The sequence below is a fragment of the Hippopotamus amphibius genome, chromosome 7 (genome assembly GCF_030028045.1).
Source record: "Hippopotamus amphibius kiboko isolate mHipAmp2 chromosome 7, mHipAmp2.hap2, whole genome shotgun sequence".
Classification (NCBI taxonomy): Eukaryota; Metazoa; Chordata; class Mammalia; order Artiodactyla; family Hippopotamidae; genus Hippopotamus; species Hippopotamus amphibius.
Genome location: NC_080192.1, coordinates 107,845,085 through 107,866,310, shown reverse-complemented (window position 1 = coordinate 107,866,310; position 21,226 = coordinate 107,845,085). Strand labels below are relative to the sequence as shown.

Here is a 21,226-nt window from a genome sequence, read left to right as displayed (position 1 = left end):
CTCTGCCCTTTGGCCTCCTCTCTTCCCACAATGTGCTTTGTGTACCTGCATTACGCATTGACCAAACCTCCCCCATCAGCAAAATTAACCTGCTCAACTATAAAGAGCAACATTCTCCTAGCATCAACACTACAACTCCTTAAAAGATAGCATTCCTTCTTGATCTTCTAGGGGGTCACATGACCCACCATGATGATGCTGAGATGTGGATTATGTAAACTGTCATTACTACCTCATTGGATGTATAGCCCTCTGTCTTAAAAAACTTACATAACTGTGCCTTGCTTTCTAACCAACAGAACAGTTCTCAGAGCTTTCTGAGATGCTCTTCCCGGGTTGTAATCCTCAAATTTGGCTCAAATAAAAACTTCCATTTCTTTTTTAATCATGTTTGATCAATTAATTTTTCATCAACATGGTACATAAGAAACACTAAATAAATCTTAGCTCTTCTCACCTTTGTTATAAGACACGCATGTATGTTACCTCTAGCCTACAAGGAGGCAGCACATTTGTTAAAGTGGGCAAACCCCCAACATCCTAATAACCACAATAGGTTGATGATCCACATCTGCCCTTGCCTAGAATAATATCAATATCATGAAGTAGGAGGGGAAAAAAGCTAAATATTACATGAGGAATGCAAATGTACTTTCTCCCTGAATATTCTATTTTGCTTTTCAACTTTTAAACTTCACTGTATTTCAAAACATACTCCCGACCATTCCAAAGCATTTTCAAGTTGGAAAGCCTTCTTTTTGTTTCACAATAAGCTAACTGCAGGTGCAAACTCGAGGGAGACAGACCTTGGAAATTTTAAGTATGTTGCCATGGCAATGGCTTGCAAGAACGTGTATGAGTTTCATCTTAGCTCTCAAGCATTCAACTGAGTTCATATGTGGAGGTTCAAATCACTAGGCACACAATGTTTGCCATTCATCCTGTCTTGAAAGGTTTAGAAATAACTGTCTTTGTTGCTTATAGCAACCAGAAACCACAAAATTCTATCTATCTATCTATCTATCTATCTATCTATCTATCTATCTATCTACGCAAATGTGGAGATCTAGTCATTCATTATCTACTCTTAGCTGGCCAATGTCACCAGTTTGGCTGCTTTAAGGGACGCTGTATACAGAAATTCAACCATAATCATTTTTGCCATTGTTACACACGAAGAGTTGCAATCCCAATATGAAATAGCTATAAAATTTTTCTACTGAATTTCAAATTAATGTCCTCATTCAAAATGGATGTATCCTTAAAGAAGCATGAACATTATTTAGGGATGGTCAGTTAAAGCAAACTTTCAGTCTAATGAATTGTGCAGGATCTTTTTAAAAAGGTCCCAAGCTGTAATGCAGGAAAGATGATTAAAGTGTGTAATTCTAGTCATTAAATCAAATGCCTCTACCCCTAGAAAGCAATGCCACCACCACCAACAAAAAACATACAAAAGAAGTAATTTTATCTTATTTGAACCATCACTATCTTAATTGCTCTTAAATGGTTCAGTTGATGCTTCTGAATTCCAAAACCCTCACAATGAACTCATGATTCATTGCCAATAAAAGCAGTGATTCTTGACAAAAACATTTTCCTTCCATGAATGAAACCTACAGAACACTAAAATATAAGAAATAATTCTTAACAAATTCTCTCCAAATTACAAGCCCTTTTCCATCTAAATTTGTACTATGAAAATTAAGTCAATAATAAAAAGATTCATTCACCAGAAAAAAAAAATGGATTTCTAAGAGTATATATTCTTTAGTTTTCCTAGCAAAAGCTTTTGCTGCAAATGCTCCATCATGATACAAAGTGCCCCACATAAAATGAGACCACAAGGGACCCTGTTATGTCCTGCATTTGGTTACTGACAAAATCTTCACAAAACTGTTATTAGCTACCAAAGCCTGGCAGTTATTTAATATTCACTTTGCTGCTTTAACTTTGACCCATCTTCCAAAAGATACACACACACACACACAATCATTCTCTCTGCCCCTCATGCTCCTTGATTTAACAGCTAGTTGATATGCTTTAAAAATACAGTAGCACTCCCCCCTCCCCCATTCTAAAAAGCCTACAGCAGTGCTGGAATTAAACCAATGAGAACACAATAATTAGCTATGCAAACTGTCAAGTAGATCTAAAAAGAAAAACAACCCAGAAAACACAACAATCAGCAGTTTGACGCTCTAACAAGAATCTATACTAAGTTCCCATTTATTTTAAACAAAAATAGATGAGGTCTTTGAAAAATGTTCACTGAAATTTCCATGGAAATAGGGCAAATCAGCTAATGGGTCTTTTACATCCCTAATTTCTATGATGTTGATACAGTAGAAAAGTCTTTGATCCTACACTCTTTCCAAAAACCTTCTGTCCTCCTCTTCTATATCCAGATTCGTTCCCAAAGTGAGTAGCATCTAAAATGGTTCCAAAGTGGATGTGGAACAGGTCAGCGGGTCAAATCACATGCTGAGGCCCCCCAGTTCCCAAATACCCACCAACCTCACCACAATAGTATTAAAGAGGTAATGAAATTAAAGGGCAAACTGGAAAGAGAAAATAATTAAGTTATCAGGGACACTTGTGTGTGAATGGGAGAGAGTAGACATTCAATTCTTAGGGTGGAGAGTGCGAATTACACACTTTGTAGCTAAGTCTCTGGGATCCTTTACTAGCTACCTTCTCCCTCTTACAACCATGTTGAGTCCCTATGAAGCAACATGGAATACTTCCAACATATACATGCTTTGTCTGAAATATCAATCTAATGCTTACATTGATGGTCAATGTTCCCTTAACCCAGTAATAGAATATCAGATTTTTAAAAAATCTAGAATTGTGATAAACACAATTACTTTGAAACTTGTGTTTGCTTCAAGTCTCTTATCTTCAAACTTGTAGAACAACTGCCTGCTTTTATAAAATTGAGAATGTAAGATGGGATGCCTGAAACTGGTCTAGAATAGGACACAACATTCTGAAATTCGACTAGGAGTTCAATCATTGTCTAACCCATATTGACCTGTGGCAAATCACTCCTCATTCCAATATAAGTAGGTTAGGGTAGATGACCCCTCAGGTCCCTTTAAAATCTAATAATCAAGGATAACACAAGAGAATCTTGTGGTACAGATAAGCCTTTTGATTTTGGTGATGGTTATAAGAAGCCACACATGTGATAAAATTGCACAGAACTAACAGACACACAGACACACATGCACACACACAAATAAATGCATGTATAACTGGCAAAATCTGAATAAGCTCTATGATTTACATTCTGATTTTGATATTGAGCTATAGTTATATAAGATGTTAACATGGGGGGAAGTTGGATAAAGGGCGCAGGGGACCTCCCATATCTTTCTTTGCAACTATCTGTGAATCTATAAGTATTTCAAAAAAATTTTTTTAAATATATAAGTACATAATACACACATATATACATAAATATAATAATCTTTGATTTCATGAAATGGCTTGACTGTCAAGGATAAATGCCAATATACAGGGCCTGATGCTTTAATCAATGAAGTGAAATTTATTGGTTCCAAACAATCAACTTTTAAGCTAAATGTGATAATTTTTACCTAAAACAATTAGTGGTTTAAAGGTAGTTAGGATATCGACTATTTCACCGTGATTCGAAGTAAGGAAATTGTTATGTGACAGGTTGTTACTAGTGACACCATTTTTGCCAACCCTTCTGTTATTTATCCTTGAATACTGAACCCTAAGGATTAAGATACCAAATAAATAAAAATTTCAACAACATGCCTTTCATTTAAAAGAGAAAATTAAAACAAAACACAAATAGAACAAAACCAATGCAATTCTAAAGGAAGAGTCAGGGAGTTACTAAAAATTGAATTTCTAATACTTATATCCTGAGGACTCTACAGTTTCTGTTCAATTAGCTTCTCCTATGATGAATAATCTTACTTTCTATTCCTAAAACCCTGTAGAATCCTATTCATCTAAGAATTAGGTTGCGCTCAATATATTTCCTTTCAACATCACAGAATCTAGTGGATTCTCTTGACCTCCATGAGGTCCACAAATAATGGCTAATGTCTTAGCAATTTTGTACCTATACGTTGCTCAAAGTTTGAGTCTTAAGTTTCATAAATGGGGCAAAAGAAAACAAAATAGATGCCTGTAGCAGACCTCTGTTAGAGGTAAAGTAGAAGAAAAGAAGCAAAGAAAGCAGGAAACTATAAAGAAAAGAGTGAGCAGAAGGAAAGAGAAAAGGTAAGAAAAGGCTTCCCTCACCCATGTTTGGAGAGTGGTGGGGAATCTCAGTCCATTTTACAGGTGAGACCAATGGTAGAGGTATTTCAGACTTAGAAAATTAGGACTACTGTCTCACCCAGTGAGATATAAAATAGGTCTTGGGTTTCAAAATTCTAGAAAGGGATTTGAAAGAAAAAGAAGCATTATAAAATGTATAAGTAAAAGTAAGTCAATCTATCAAATCACCTCTGCTCCAGGACTAGCCAAGTAAGCTGTGTTTTTAGGATTTAGCTGTCTTGTGGGAGCAAAGACTACACCTCTCTTAAACAGCAAAGCTTAAGACACAGAACAGAAAAGCACCTAGTAGAGGCTCTTGAACAGTAGATGTCCTGTCCTTGAACATCTGTCACCAAACAATACAAGGTAAAACACTTAGAGGCAGTTTCTCAGTCACTTTAATTAAAAAAGGCAAAGAATGGTGAGTTATCTGATGAAATCCTTTTAGAACCCGTGCATACTTCTCCCCTAGTTAATTCTACCAGCTACCATAAATTTAAAATGGTAGAAGAACTACTCTTGCCAGCTAAGGAATGTCACTCACTACCTGGTTCTACAAGAATTGAGCCATTAGCCACTGCAGTCACTGACCTACGGTACACCCTGAAAATAATTTAAGGCAGAGATCAGGAATAAGGCACTGTGTGCTTTGGGAAAACTGGCAAAACAAGCCTTCAGATATTTATATATTTTCAGGAGATAATGTTATGAATCCAGAGTCTTGCATCTTCCCATAATTAGAAAATCACAAAAACCATGAACAGAGACATCTCTTCCTCATGACGAAGCAGCAAGCTTCTGCTGAGACGCATGCTTGATTACATATATCTCTTCTCCAAGCTCACATAGATACTGGCCTCCTTGCCTCCCTCTTGGGAGCAATTTCTCAGAGCTATCTGAGAGGCCTCTGGGATACAGTCCTCAGTAAGTCTCCAAATAAAACTGAAACAATTCTCATGTTGTGCTTTTTCTTTTCAGTCAACACACACAGTAAAAGAATAAAATATATAATAGGTATTTAGCCAAGAAAGACACTAGCGGTGGTAAACGTGTTCCAAAGCTGCTGTAACAGAATCCAGGCCTTTACTTCACGTGGCCATAATGAAAAGAGCTGGTAAGGAGTGTGAGGTTGCCACCCTTCATGACACCTTGCCCCTCTTCACTCTTCCTAGTGCCACAATGCCACAATGCATTTTAAGCTTTGTGGGGTCCAGGTAATGCTTTAAAGTTGAAGTGTTTCAAACTCACTGTGTTCTGGAAGTCAAATCTATCATTATAAGATTACATGAAAAGCCAAGCATCTACAGCACATACCAATTTGTACTCCAAATGCTGGTTTCCCAGATTTGGTATCCAAAAAATCTTGTCTAGTTTTAGATGCTGATGAGAAATAGAAAAAAAAAAATTAAAATACAATCACTGCACCTCCCATATATGACATCTTAAACCTGTAAATGTCAATGTTCTAATTTCATTTCCTTGTGTCTACGAATATTTCCCTGCTAAATATTTCAAATTACAATAGAAACTCACAAGCTATATTAGTTTTTACAGCTAAATTATGAACATTCATAAAAATAATTTGTCCTACACATCTAACCTTTTGTTCTCGATATAGACCCACTTTCTTTTTCACATTTATAGAAAAATGCTTACAAAGTCTTGTTCTCTGGAATTGGTTAAATTTATTTTTCATAAATCTTTTATCTGAGAATTTTTCTCAGACTATGCTGTTGATTGCTTATGTTACCTCTTTCCTTACCACTTTCATTAGAAGCCTCATTGTACCTTGTTTCTTACAGAAGAATTTGAAACTGATTTTGGGATGAAGGACTTTTAGTTCAGAGTATCAGCATCTTATGGAATATTTATTGATATGAAGCCTAAAAATACACATGGTAGGTACAGCGTTCATGTGGGTAATTATTTAGTAGATTCAGCCCATAATTTTACACCACAGTGTTCTTATTAGGAATACCAGAAAGGGAATCAGAGTTTCTTGACACATGGTCATAAATATTTTCACTTACAATGAATAATTTAGCCTTTTTGGTATTCATTGTATGAAAAATAGATTTGAAATAATTTCAAGATCTCTTGGCAAAGGTGAAGGTTTTGGAACACAAGAAGAAAACAGGCAGTATGGGAACATCTCTCCCTTGTTTTCACAGAATTTTGCTTGTTTGGTGATACACACACAGCAAAAATTTCCCTCATCTGTCAAGATGATGTCAAAATGAAAAGATGATGTTCCTTCTATAGCATTTCCTGTTGTGAGATTTTAGAATTCCAAATCATTAATTATCTGAAATTTACCAGCCTTGCCCATAGAATGCTAACAAACCTCTGTATTCTTCACTATGGAAATGGAAAAGGAGATTTCCCTCTAATTGATGCTAGCCATGACTGGAATTATTCTCACACTAGTTTCAAAATGAAAATTCCATAAGAAAATCCCAGATGCAGATCCATCTAAAAATTCAGGGGAGACAACTCAACAAGATGAAAAGCAGTCTATGTTTTAAGACCACCTATCTTTAAAAACTTTTTCTTTTAAAGGAAAGTCACATTTATTCACACTCTAAAATTGTAAAGTATTAGAGCTGCAAACCCCTCACCTTACAAATGGGGAAGTCGAGTACCAGAAATTTAAGTAGCTTGTTTTCACCACACCAGTAGCAGGAAAACTTTCTCTAGTATAATGTCTTTACATAAATCTATTAAAATAAAATGTTTTAAAATTATATAAGCTCCAAAAAATAACCTGTTCACAATGGGACATGTTGAATTTGAGGTGAATTGGGGCAGTTGTAAGGATAGGTGTAAAATTTAGGAGGCTGTTCTATGCTGAGAATGGTAAAATTTCCCAAGGAAACAGAGAAAGGAAAAGAAATTCTGTAATAAACTCCAAAATAAAATCAACATTAAGGGTGGGAAGAAAAAAAAAAAAATTGTTCTTCTTCCTAAAATTCTTGACTGAATTGAATTCTTCTTAGTAGAAATTTTGGGTAGCCCAGTGGGGAGAACTCTCTTAGTTATTTGTGGGAATCAAACCAAGTGATGTTGAAATTTTCCAAAAGTACTTTGATGTCACTCAGTGGCATCTATGACACGAAAATTCTAAAAACAAATAATTTCTCAAAGGGCATACTGAATGTTAATTTCTTAACACTGACAAAAGTACAATGCTTACATAAGATGTTAACATTAGGGGAAACTGGATGAAGAGTGAATTCTCTTTAATATGTTTGCAGCATTTCTATATATTTATTTCAAATTACAACATTTATTTAAAAACTAAAAAATAAAAGAAGCATACTGATCTGATCAAGTCCTATATATTATATATAAGTTGGCAAAACTGGTATTTACAAAATAATTTTCTTTTAAAAAAGATACAGATATGTTTATAAAAGAAAAGAATACTACAACCATAAAAAGTAACCTATGAATTCCCCACTTTTGTAATATTTACAGACATAAAACATGTATTATCCTCATTTGAATGGCATCTTTAGAAATGATCTTACATTGTTGACTTTCAAATAAACCAAGCATATATATTTATATCAATACTTCATCTCATTTTAAACCCTCATCCCTCTTGTAAAGAACTACAAAGAATTAATGCATCATTGAGGGAATTGCTAGGTAGAGAGAGGGAGAGAGGTTAAAGTCAGTATTTATTTTGTTATTGCATCAGTAGTTGCTGTTTAAGATGACATCTATTGCAATTGAAATCCCACTGGCTATTTGAAAAACTACAAAGTCAGGACTCTTAGAATACTTGTTGCATGGACACCTTTAAACAGTGACCTGAGTTTACTGTCTCTAGCCTGAGACTTTGAAAAATAATAAAAAACTATTCAGTTTGCTATTTTACACCTAGGTATTATTTCAGTCAGTCCTGAAGAATGGTTTATGAAGATCCCCATAATTATTCACTATATTTTAAACTACTTACTGAGGAAATAATAGTATTGATAACCATTTCAGTAACATGAATAGACTACTAATTATCACTTATTTAAAATTGTTTCACTCCAGGCCAGACCTTTGCTTTCCGCCTATACCCACCCACATTCTATTTTCTTTTTGGTGGGTGCCCTTCAAAAAAGAAAACAGAATCAAAGATAGAGAAAGAAGTAGAAGTGGGCATACTGAAAATTATTGCTGGAGTATTTTACAAATACACTCAATTATACCCTAGTGGCCTGAGATAGTTATACTTACTCCAAAGTGTCTAATTTAGTATTGGAAAAATGACTCAAAATTCAAGTCATCCCATAAGTAAAAGGAAATCAATTTCTTATTTTTTTTAAAGGAAAACATTTAGCAACAAGGACTAATTTTAACGAATAAAGAAAACAAATACAAACTAAATATGCAGGTGATTTTTAACTAAAAAAGTTGTACACATTTTGTATTACTTTTATTATTCATAAAGCATGAAGACTGGCTTTTAAGAAATCAATATGTTGTCCTGAGAACATGCAGAACCAGAAACAACCACCTTGACTGATTTTGAGACAAGCTACTTGGGATCTTGGCTTCATATTCCAATACCCTCAGAGCCCTAAACACCACTTCAGAGGCTGGTATTCATGTTATGGGATATGGAGCCCACCTGATTTGACCTGATTTTGTGTTACCCTTTATTTTCTGACTGGATAACTAGGGCTGCTCAAACAAATTCAGAGAACATACAGCAGAAAAACATCAATGCAACTACTTAGCCCATATTGAAGTCTCCTTTCTCCAAACTACCATGAAGTGTATAACAGATGCTCAGCAAAAATGTGTTCCTTAATTGAGACTATAGGGTAAAATTGTTCAGCCTTCAATACTCTTCTAATTTTACATGTTTGTCCTTTCTCTTCAGCTGGAATTTTAAGGCAGCAAGTGTCTTATTTTCCTTTGCCACCCAAGACATCAAGCAGAGTTCTGGTATAGATCAATCAGTAGATATTTTAACAGATCTTAACTATTAAATGTACAAAAAAAACACTGAGATGGGTGCTTAGGAATTGCTTATGTATTATAATTTTCAACATTCTGGAAAGGTATGGTATACTTCCTGAAGGCTTAAGAAAATTCTTGGCAAACCCAAGAGTAGCTATTACCCTGAAATTTCTAGTTTTTCATATGTGTTCTTGAAACCTATTATGTAGCTGCTAAATATTTATACACACACTATTATAGACACACATATTTATACACACACTACAATCAACTCTGAAAATATTGCAGTCCTACTACAAACCCAAATCTAACTGTGCTAATTGAGAGAAGTCCTGGCACATGACTGAAAACAGTGATTTTTCAGCCTATGGGAGGTTGAGTGGTCTAGAAAACACATCTAGTCATGCAAGATAATCCATTATGTAGATAGTTCACACATGGGTCACTGAGAATTGACACCTGGGGCTATACCTATGCAACTCCAAAATAAGGAGCTTCAAAAAAATATCAAAATTCTGTGCAAAATTTTTGATTTGACAATAAAATAGTAGTGTTCTGAAGTCATAAAGGTAGTCTTAATCATATACATACATAGTACTTATATATGTAATCTATATTTTGTATATAATAAATAGTTTTTCATTAAAAGAAAATTCATTTCACTGGATGATTGATTGGGACGGCATTATCTTTGAAGCTGTAGTAGAGTTTTTAATATGAAAAATGTGAAGAAGTCAGGTGAAGGCATCTGCCCACACCACTAAACCCCCACATCATTTATGAATTTACTAGTAAATCTAGGATGTGAGGTTATGTAATTATATTTTTGGTCTGAAATATATTTAGAGTCAAGACTGTGGCCCTACCAAACCTGTTATATTTAAATAAAAAAGCCGTGGAAACAAACATGAGAGCATACAGACTCCAGGACTGATGTCTTTTGCAGACTGATTTCCTTTGGTCCCCTAAATAATATTCAAGTCATTTCCACCATTATATGAAGTTTTTGTCTTTTAAACTAAGGAATACTTAAGGTAATGAAGGCTGAAGCCTTTAGAACAAAAGATATTACATTTAGTCTTGGGAAAACAGTAAGAAAACGTTCTGAGCCTTTCTTGCTATTGGGAAAAAAATTGTGGGTTAATTTGCAGTCTCTGTCTCTCTCTCTATATATATGTATTTTTTCTTTTTCCCACAACAATGAAAACAAAAATGTATAATTGATTTTGATTTTTTGGGATGAAATAGTTCTCAGATAGCTTCCAATGCTTAATCAAGTGATCATCACACATAAATTTGTGACACAAAGCTAGAAAACCTCTCTCATATATTTTTGCTTTTTCATGGTTATTATTTAGTTTGGACTTACAAGCTATCTTAATTTTCTGTGAGACACTAGAGATACTCATGGATTTACATCTGTCTGTGACTCTCCTCAGTTATTCTGTATACTGGAAATTGCCTTACTCAATAATATTGTGCTTGGCTCCATTCTCTATCCTAGAGTAATGAGGAAAGGGAGTCTTCAGGAGACTCAAGTATCAGCTACCAAGTAAATGTAAATAAGATAGCAGAAAGCAAAATCAATCTTTCTGGGTCAATATGGTAACCTTAGTAGAAATCTTGATATTTAAAGCCTAAATATACACAAAATGTATAAGCAGAACTTGGTGCCATTATACTCTGCTGAATTTATATACAGTTTATTGTTTCTGTATATAGTAATAGAGGTCTGGAAAAAATGGCATTTGAGTCCATAAATGACAGATAAGGCAGCAGAGGAATAAAGTACTGGGTGTAGAGGAAATGAGAAGTGAAAAAGAATATTGAATTGATAAAAGGCACCACTTGGTCTAAGTATAATTAAATAGCCACTAACTGTTCACCTGTGAATTTTGCTAGTGCTCACAACACTAGAATTAACAGCACTAACTTTGACATGGCAAAATCTTGTTTCAGGTGTGTTATTTTCCAAATGGGCCAAGTGTAAGCTTAATTCTTGAAACATTTAAATTTAATATAGACAAGGACTTAAAGTCCTTGGCTACATGCTTTATTTTCCCATTTGAAAACTACAAAGTATAAGCCAAAAGGCCTTTCCCCATCAATTAGCATTCTGCCTACTGCATCCATCATATAGTTAATTGATTGCACTTGTAGTTTTATAAATGCACCCAGATGCTGTGGGATGAGCACATTTCGTAAATTAAAGGAGCATATGGAAGGCACACAGACAGTAACATTTCATCATAACTACCCAAAACATCCTTAACATGCAATGCTACATCACTAATTACTTTGTAAATATGTAAGCATTTCCTGGTTAATGTCTTAGTGAGAAATTTGCTTGGCAGTTGAGCCCAAATGCTATTGTGACCAGACATTTAATACCACTTCAGGGCTCTTCTAGTTTCGTTCCACAGAAGGAGAATGTGGCTCCCAGCCTATTAGGCAACCTTGATTATGCAAAGTCAGTGAAAATATTTACTTTTTAACCATGGGTTGTCTTGATTAATGAATACCAGTCAACTCTCCAAAATATAAATATCTGTACAAAGATTTGCCTGTAAGCACTATTTCTTTCTAAAAACATTAGAGGGAATTTGCCAAGTGAGGAGAATTTTGCTGCTTAGTGGATTCTTTAATTTCTAAGAACAGGGCATTGGAGGAAAAGGACTGGAGAAAGCATGTAATATTGGCTTCATTCGTTAACTCTGGGAAAAATCAATATTAAATGATTTGAGTAAATTATCTTAAATGTATCTCAGGATATCAAAGGTAAAGGTTTTCATTCACTTTATCTAAGTCATAATTCCTTGTCAAGCCAAGGTCCAAAAGGCAGTGAAAAGAGACATGCAACATGGCTAAACTTCCTTTGGAAAATGGAAATTCTCTCCATACACAAGGTGATCCACAGACTAAGAGATGTGTACTTAAACTTTCAAAATTTGTGTTTCATTGGTACATTTTGGCAGCATGATTTTGGTAAAATTCAGCTGTACTTAGGACTGGAAATGGTGTCTAGGTTCACCTTAGAATTTTGAAATAATCATTAAAAACACAGAATTCAGAAGTAATTCACTTTTCATTCTTTTCCAGTCTTATGACCCTTCTGGGCAAAGGTTGTGCCCTGTTCTCTGGGCCCCTGGGTGACAGAAGGCTTGACTGAGGATGCTGAGAGATTAATTTCATTGCAGAATTTGAACTGGGCATTGGTCAATCCCCCAGTCTTTATAATAAAATCAACAAATACTTAAATAAAACATTCAAAGTTATTCTAGAAATGAACATCTATTTATAAGCCAGAAATAAAATAACAGTAGATTAGTCAGCATGAGCTCCTAATGTTTTCAGAATTGAAAGTTTACTTAAGGCAAAAGTCAGTAAATCCTATTGATGCTTGAATCGTTAAGATCCGATAAATAAGTTTAGTAGTTATTGCCATATTTATACTTAGATACCACCAACTCAAATACTACCATAGCTTAATTTTAGTTTTGCTCCTATTGAACGCTATTCCTGAATAGGGCAAAGAGAAAACGGTTACAAACAACAAATAGCACACCATTTGTAATCTGGTAAAGTACCTTCCATGCATGGGATTTCTTCCCTAATCTATGAAGCAGGGGCTATGTAATTCAGTGAAAAATAGTTGTCACAACAGACATAACATTCTATCTCATAATTAAGGGAAGATGCAATCAGAAGTTCCCTTGAAAAGAGAGGCCAGGCTTCTTTCACTATTAACACAACTCCTCCCCTCCCCCTCCTTTTCTGAGATTCAATCCCTTCTGTTCTCCATCTGCTCTGCCCCCGCCTATTGTCTCCAGTCCCTGCCAAGCATGCCAATCCCATCTGGCCATACTCTTGCTTCTGTGGCTCCAATTCCCAGGGGCCTAGGAAATACCTGAATGCCAAGGCTTTTCTCCTCTTCAGGAGAACAAGGATAGCTAGGAGGCTCTTAAACACTTATCCAAAGAACTCACACACGTGAACACGCACAATGTCGCAAACACAAACAGCACTTTTAGAATCCTCTCCTAGGCTGAAATCAAAAAAATGTTTCTAATTCTCTCAACTTGGATGCATTTTTAAAAACTGAAATCTTACTATCTTTGAAATAATCAAAATGTATATTTCAAAAACAGAAACACATTTATTAATCCCAGACATGCATTTTTTTCAGTAAGCAGAATTAATTAGTGTAAATAAATGTTACTCAAATCTTACCATTATGAAATATTTCCATTAATTAATCAGGTTTAATAATCACAAATACATTTTCTATTGTACCAAACACACATTTAATTCATACATTCCACCTTTACGAATTTCTCAACGAAAACCTACACTGCCGCAAAAGCATGCATGGTCAGAATCTAAGCATATTTAGTCAAAATTATCACCATGTCATTAACAACAATAAAGCAGTCTGGCAAGTATTGAAAAGCAGCTTTTATTCATGCTTTTACTCAAACCAACTTAATACATAATACACATATATATAAAAACACATACACACAATTTTTGGTTGTTTCTGCCACAAGCATGCTCAAAAACCTCTGAAGCTCACAGAAAGCAGCAAACAAAAGTAGAAGCAACCATGCTCAGGGTTTAAGGACATTTAAAAATTTAAAACAACCTTTCTACATTTCATATAGAGCGTGCATAAATTTGACATGCAATCTCCAAGAAGTAACATTTTAATGTAAATCTTAAAATTAGTTTATCCAAAAGAGCTTATTCTTATTTTCATTATTATTTTTCTTAGGCTTCTGGATCTTAAACCCTGCATGCTGCAGTTCTAAGCTGTGCTGAGCACCGGCTGATAGAAGAAGCTACCTGCGAGTTTTCACAGTGCCATCTCATATCCATGTCTGTCTGGCTACCCTGCGTGCTTAGAGCTTTTTTCTTAATTCTTAATGGAAATCCTAGGAAATTTAGTCCATCCTCTGAAATCAATACTGGTGACAGGAGAGCTCCCTGACTCAGTGGGAGATCAAGATGATAAATTGCCTGCGCATCAGCCTGGCCTATCAGTGCCCTGCACACAGATGGGCGAGAAAAGACACAGAAAAGCCTCTATCAGTCACGTGTCACCAATGAGCCAATGGCTGAAGCGCTACTGCAGGAAGGGATGCTGCAGTTCCGTCTGCAGTTAACGAGGTTGTTTGTACACAGCCCAGCCCGCGCCCTGCTCAAAAAGTCCAGGCAGTTGCTGCTGTTGAATTTGCTCCCCTGCTGTGACTGCACAGGGAAACGGACCTCCCCCTAAACCCCTGACCCAAATAAAGCCCTATTTTCATGCACAGGGATTTTTCTCTGTGTTACTTTCTGATCCAATGTGATAGCCCAGCAGAAAGGAAACTACTTTTTAACACCCCAACCCTTAAACTCTTCTTATGTGTTTCCTTCAGATGATTATCACGTTTTCACCTAATATTAAATTAGAAGGCTTAAACTGCACAATTAGCATGCAACCCTCCTAACAGAATTGGCTCAAAGCTTTATAATTGTAATTATAATTTTATTTCCAAGTTAATGAATGGCATTTTTTTGAATGCCCCGTTTATAATGAGTATTTTTATGGGATAATTTTGGAAAGGCAATTATGCAACACTAAGAAGTACATTACTATGCTTTTTTTGCCAATTAGAACTGTTTCTCTTTAAAGACAATTTGAGTCCCAATAAATATGTCATTTTATAGATCATTAAAAATAAAAACAAACAAGCACCAAAGGATGTACATCCTGCTTCCTAAAGTCAGAAAAACAAATGAGTTACCCAGTGTTGGAAATGTGTACTTATTTTTTGCCTTTCCTCTAAAATTTAAAATAATTCTTTCGTGAGCAAAGGCTCCACATCTGGAATACCATATGGAAATATATCCCCAGTACATCTGCATTTATTGATCATTCTGCAATAGCAGACATGTTGCACAGTTCAAGGTAATTGAGATGATTGTATTCTGACAGGAAGGTTTTAAGTGATGAGACCATGGTGTGTTTCAAATGGCAGTATCATGTAGATATTTTTAAATAGCTCAAAAGAAACATTGAATGATCTTCAGAAATAACATTTATATTAGAAAGAGTACCTTTATTGTTCTTTATGGCCCAGTTTTCATTATCTCCATGCATTTTGAAGGATTAATTCTAACTCCTTTTAGACTCAATCAATAGTACTTAGAAAAAAATCTGAGAATAAATCCTGATAGGTGTGCCATCATAAGTAAAGTGCTACTGGGGTTTAGAATGCTGAAATTCCAAAGCTCATTTTGTCTTGGCAACTATTTTTTAAACTCATATTTGAAAGACTGGACTCTGTCAAGGTTTTTTGCAAATTCTTTTCCTCTATTTCCTTTATTTAATGTCGACCATCAGGAAAGAATAAAGCGTTTTTTTAAGTTCTTTAAATTATATATTGTTTTGTGCTCATTCTATCTGTTTAGCTTATTTATTCAATAATATAAACCTCAACAGTCAAACTTTATGCTTTTAAAAGAAAAGATTAAGGCTCAGAGCATTTACCAAGAAGAAAGCAACAATAATGAAACACTGACATTAAACCTATTTATTGAACTATTGTAACACTCAAAAACTAGAAACCACCTAATCATCAAAAACGAACTGATGAGATAATTTACAGTTTTACAGTCCAGATACTCTATAGCTGTAAAATAGACTGTGGTAAATTCAAACATGCTTATATGAAGAGACCTCTAAGTTGTATTGTTATGTAAACAAAAATTAAAGGTACAAATTTAAACCGTTTAAAGCCTATACACACACTGCACACATGCATTTACACACACAAAGACATAGTTGCATATGCAGAGGCAATTTCTGTAAGGACATAAAATATCAGTTAATAGTGGTTAAATTTGAGAAGGGGAGCTGACTTCAAAGGTGGGGACATGGCATAATTTTAATAGGTAACATTTTCTACCTTTATTAAATCAAGTCTATATATTGCTTTTCTAATTTAAAATTCATTAATTAACATAAATGATGGCATCTATGTTCATTTAGGTTTAAAAGGATGTGATTGGTAGATGTTTTGAGCAAAAATGTTGAGGGGAAAGGAGGAGAGACAGAGGAAAGGGTGGTCTGCTTTTTTTCATGCAAAGAAAATAGGGTACCACGCACCTATGCTCACCTAATCTGTGACAAAGGAGGCAAGATTATGCAATAGAGAAAAGACAGTCTCTTCAATAAATGGTGCTGAGAAAACTGGACAGCTATGTGTAAAAGAATAAAATTCGAACACTCCCTAACACCATACACAAAATAAACTCAAAATGGATTAAAGACCTAAGTGTAAGGCCAGAATCTATAAAACTCTTATAACAAGCAGAACACTCTTTGACATAAATCACAGCAAGATCTTTTTTGACCCACCTCCTAGAGTAATGAAAATAAAAACAAAAATAAACAAATGGGACCTTATTAAACTTAAAAGCTTTTGCACAGCAAAGGAAACTATAAATAAGACAAAAGGACAACCCTCAGAATGGGAGAAAATATGTGCAAATGAAGCAACTGACAAAGGATTAATCCCCCAAATATACAAACAGTTCATATAGCTCAATATCAAAAAAACAAACAACCCAATCAAATATGGGTGGAAGACCTAAATAGACATTTCTCCAAAGAAGACATACAGGTAACCAACAAACACATGAAAAGATGCCCAACATCACTAATTATTAGAGAAATGCAAATCAAAACTACAATGAGGTATCACCTCACACTGGTCAGAATGGCCATCATCAAAAAATCTACCAACAATAATTGCTGGAGAGGGTATGGAGAAAAGGGAACCCTCTTACGCTGCTGGTAGGAATGTAAATTGATACAACCATTATGGAGAACAGTATGGAGGATCTTTAAAAAACTAAAAATAGAAACTACCATATGACCCAGCAATCTCACTACTGGGCGTATATCCAGAGAAAACCGTAATTCAAAAAGATACATGCACTCCAAAGTTCATTGCAGCACTATTTACAATAGCCAGGACATGGAAGCATGTAAATGTCCTTTGACAGATGAATGGATAAAGAAGATGTGATACATATATACAATGGAATACTACTCAGCCATAAAAAGGAACAAAATTGTGTCACCTATAGAGATGTGGATGGACCTAGAGACTGTCCAAACAGAGCGAAGTAAGTCAAGAAGAGAAAAACAAATATCATATATTAACGCATGTATGTGGAATCTAGAAAAAATGGTATAGATGATTTTATTTGCAAAGCAGAAATAGAGACATAGACGTAGAGAACAAACATACAGATACCAAGGGGGGAAGGGGGAGAGGGATGAATTGGGAGATGGAGATTGACATATATACACTACTATGTATAATACAGATAACTAATGAGAACCTACTGTATAGCACAGGGAACTCTACTCAATTCTTTGTGATAACCTAAATGGGAAGGAAATCCAAAAACAAGAGGATATATGTATACGTATAGCTGATTTACTTTGCTGTACAGCAGAAACTAACACAACATTGTAAAGCAACTATATCCCAATTAAAAATTAAAAAAAAAATAGGGTAGGTGTGGGCAAGAAGAGAGCTACTAGGTATAAGTTCTGGCAGTCTTAGCTGAAGACCTCCACATTGCATGTTAACTTCCATTTCTATCATCTCTGAATGCAGATAACAGTATAAACTTACGTGTGTTAAGAGCTTTACAACTTCCATGATAATTCACCTAAATTTCTCTGATTCTTAGAGGTAGGAATGTGAAGGACTGAGAAATAAATGATTTGGCTAATTACCTAAATTTGGGTGAATTAACTCTTCCAAAATTTAGTTTTCTCAGAAGGATGCAATTGGCAGGAAGTGGCAGAGCTAAACTCGAATTTTAATTTAGGATATTGTTTACTGTTGCTTTAGGCAAGATAATGTGCATGTTTTTATCAATAATGGTGTAGGGTTAAAGACAAGATGAAATCCATTTTCTTCTGTTTCCTAACTGGCACAAGCTTACTTTATCCCCAAACCAGAACCTGGGTTATAGATTCTATTTTTGACTCTTTTGTTGTTGTTATTCAGATTCCTATAACTTTAAGAGATATAAACTTAAAAAAAATGAATTGGCCAAATTAAGTCAAAGGCTTATAATATGCATTATTAAAGAATTTTTTGTTTTACCCCCAAATTATTCTAAATCAGTGGTTTATGGGGGGGTGATTTTGCCCCCAATGGAACATTTGACAATGTATGGAAGCATTTCTAGTTGTCATAACTGGGGGAGGTGTTACTAGCATCTAGTGGGTAGTAGCCAAGGATGCTGCTAATCATCTTAAAACGTACAGGACAGCCCCTGCATCAAAGAGTTAACTGGCCCTGGATGTCCATAGTACTGAGACTGAGAAACCATGTTCTAAACACCAGGCTTTTCTACCTTATTTACAGAGGTTAAAAAAAAAAAGTATTCTGTATGTATTGTAATGTGGCAAGGACGTAAGTTGAGATGGAGAAGGGAGGATAACTAAGGCCCATGGCCATGGGTCACTCCAAAGTGAAGAAGTCAAGGAGAAGAGGAAGAAACAGCAAATGAGGATGAGGATAGGAGGAAAGATCAAAGTGTGGTGACCTGGAAGACTGTGTGTCAGAAAACACGTTAGGGTCAACTTGCTCGAATGCTGTTAATAGGACAAGTAATCCATTCTCCTTGGAGGTTTTATTTAAACAAAGGGTCTGAGAAATTAATGTCACTGGAATTAACAACACAAAGACTTGAGGTCTTTATTCCTCCTCATATTTGAATTTTTAAAGATGTGGCCATAAAAGGTAATCTTCATAGGAATCACAGGAGGGCTCTTTGAGGGAATATGTGCAGGGGAAGGGGCTTTTGTGACACTCAAATTATACTTCTTAGGCTACGTATGGTCTTAGGCTACTTTAAAGTCCACAAAGTTAGGCTTGTAAACAAGCAAGTGAACAAATTCTGTTTTGGATGCACCTCCTCCCCACCCTCCGCACCCCCCTGCCGCCCGCCGCCACAGTTTGAAGAAGAGGCAGAGTGTCACCATAGCCCCCTAGGAATAAGGTTAGCGGTTCTTGTCTCCAGGCCCCCACCTGGGCTTTCTGTCCATACATAAGGTTTCTAGGAACACAGTTCTCAGGACCAGCTTCAGGCACTTTCCCTCTGTGATTCCTGTCATGCCAATTTCCACACTTGGCCAAGCCTGTGGCGTTCAGGGTCAGTGCAGCAGAGCTGAGATACAGAGCCACCTGGAACACTCTGACATTGGAGCAGCTTCAAGCCAAATTAATGCCCTTTTTTACAGGCAAATATTGCAGGAAAGCAGGGATGGGGTGGGGGTGGGGAGGAGAGAGACAGAGAGACAGAGAAAGAGAAAGATAGATCAGGGAAAAGAGCCACAGATCCAGATATTATCACATACTCTGTGGTGGTGTGGGAGAACATTCCATGTCACAATTCTCTTCAAACCAGAAAGATTTTTACAACTCCAACAGTTCTTATGGCTTGCATAGTCCAACTCCTTTGTTTTACAGATGAAGGATTTTGAGGCAGAGAGGTTAAATAACTTGGCTTAGATTAAGTGACAGTGGGATTCTGTCCCATTCCAATCAAAGGATGAATATGATATTGGCACATTTCAAGATTTCAAAAATCACCATAATTATCAACCAGAGTAAAACTTAGAGGAAGGGGGAATTTTGATGTCAAATATGAGACAGCAAACGGCTCCAAAGCCTCCTCCCTCCCACGCTGAAGCTGGATTAAGGCATTGAAAGCTGCTGCTACCCAGGAGAATATGATCCTCCACTGGGCACTGATAGGACATGAAATACCAAAGAAGCAGCTTTGAGTCTCCTCCTTTCAGGAGAATATGAGTGGAGGCTGAAGTTTTTTTTAAATGCAAATTCTCTTGTCTGTACTTTCACCAAGTGATGATGAATGGGAAGTAGGATGCATGAGCGACTTTTAAAAGACATATGTCAGGAAGTAAGCTCTAGTTGTGAGAGAATATAGAATAGGGAAGTATTCTGGGCCATTTTCATTTTTTAAGAGAACAAATAGAAACAGTAGAAAAACATGGTGGATTATCTTAATTTTAAATTTTTATTATTTTTGCTTTTTCTCCTCTATAATGGCAGCCCTAGTTTGAGACCATGGAATACCACTAAATTCCTGTTAACTACTAATTTAATATTTGCAAGTACATGTTAGAGGCAGGAAGTGAATTAATGTTTAAATGAGCAAAATTTCGCATATTCTAAATTTTATGGTGTCTGTTTTCTGCAACTTTATTCTTGTGGGTTTTATTTTCTACACTGATTATTTCTCTAGTTATGCACACTTTTTGCAAAGTAAAAACACAAGCAAAACCCCCTCTGCCGCATATAATCTTTGCCATAACATTGTATTTGAAAATGTATTATACTAATGTTGAAAATAAAAGAAATGGATACTCAGAGGGATTAAATATCATCTATATCCATGAAGTTAGTAATGGAAAGTGTACTGACTACATATCAAATGTTCTTTCCAAATCAAAACTACCCATTGTGCTGCTCTAGTGTCACTGTCCTCAAAGGTTAGTATGCATAAGAACCAAGAAGGAAACAAGTTAAATATCCAGATTTCTGGGCCCTTCCCTGGAGACTAATTCTCTTACTTGGTTAGATCCCAAAAGTCTACATTGTTAATAGGCATCCCATCTCCATAATTTAAGAACCTCAAGATTATCTTAGAGTTTCAAATTCAGAAATCCTTTTCATGAAAAGCCATGTCAACAGGATTTCTAATGAATGGAAATGGGAAGCCTTTCTTTCTTAGGGAATAAAACTTTAAAAGTGGTAGGAATAGTGTTCACCAAGAGAGAAACTGGAACAGAGAGTGGTGTCAGCCAAAAAGAAAAATGCAGGTGCTTTAGAGTCATCCATGAAGGGATGGTTTTGCAAAT

The 21,226-nt window shown here is 35.6% G+C and overlaps 1 protein-coding gene across 23 annotated transcripts in view; it reads right to left on the bottom strand.

Moving 5' to 3' along the window:
- NRXN1 (neurexin 1) overlaps nucleotides 1-21,226 on the bottom strand; it is a 1,070,346-nt gene that overhangs the window by 40,946 nt on the left and 1,008,174 nt on the right. The window contains exon 1 of one of the 23 annotated variants that reach the window (XM_057740909.1): nucleotides 14,110-14,301. The exons of the other annotated variants lie outside the window; for them this stretch is intronic. Coding sequence (XP_057596892.1) covers nucleotides 14,110-14,142 — 33 coding nt within the window. The 5' untranslated portion in view covers nucleotides 14,143-14,301. Of the gene's footprint in view, nucleotides 1-14,109; nucleotides 14,302-21,226 lie in introns of those variants that run through there. 23 annotated transcript variants of the gene reach the window in all.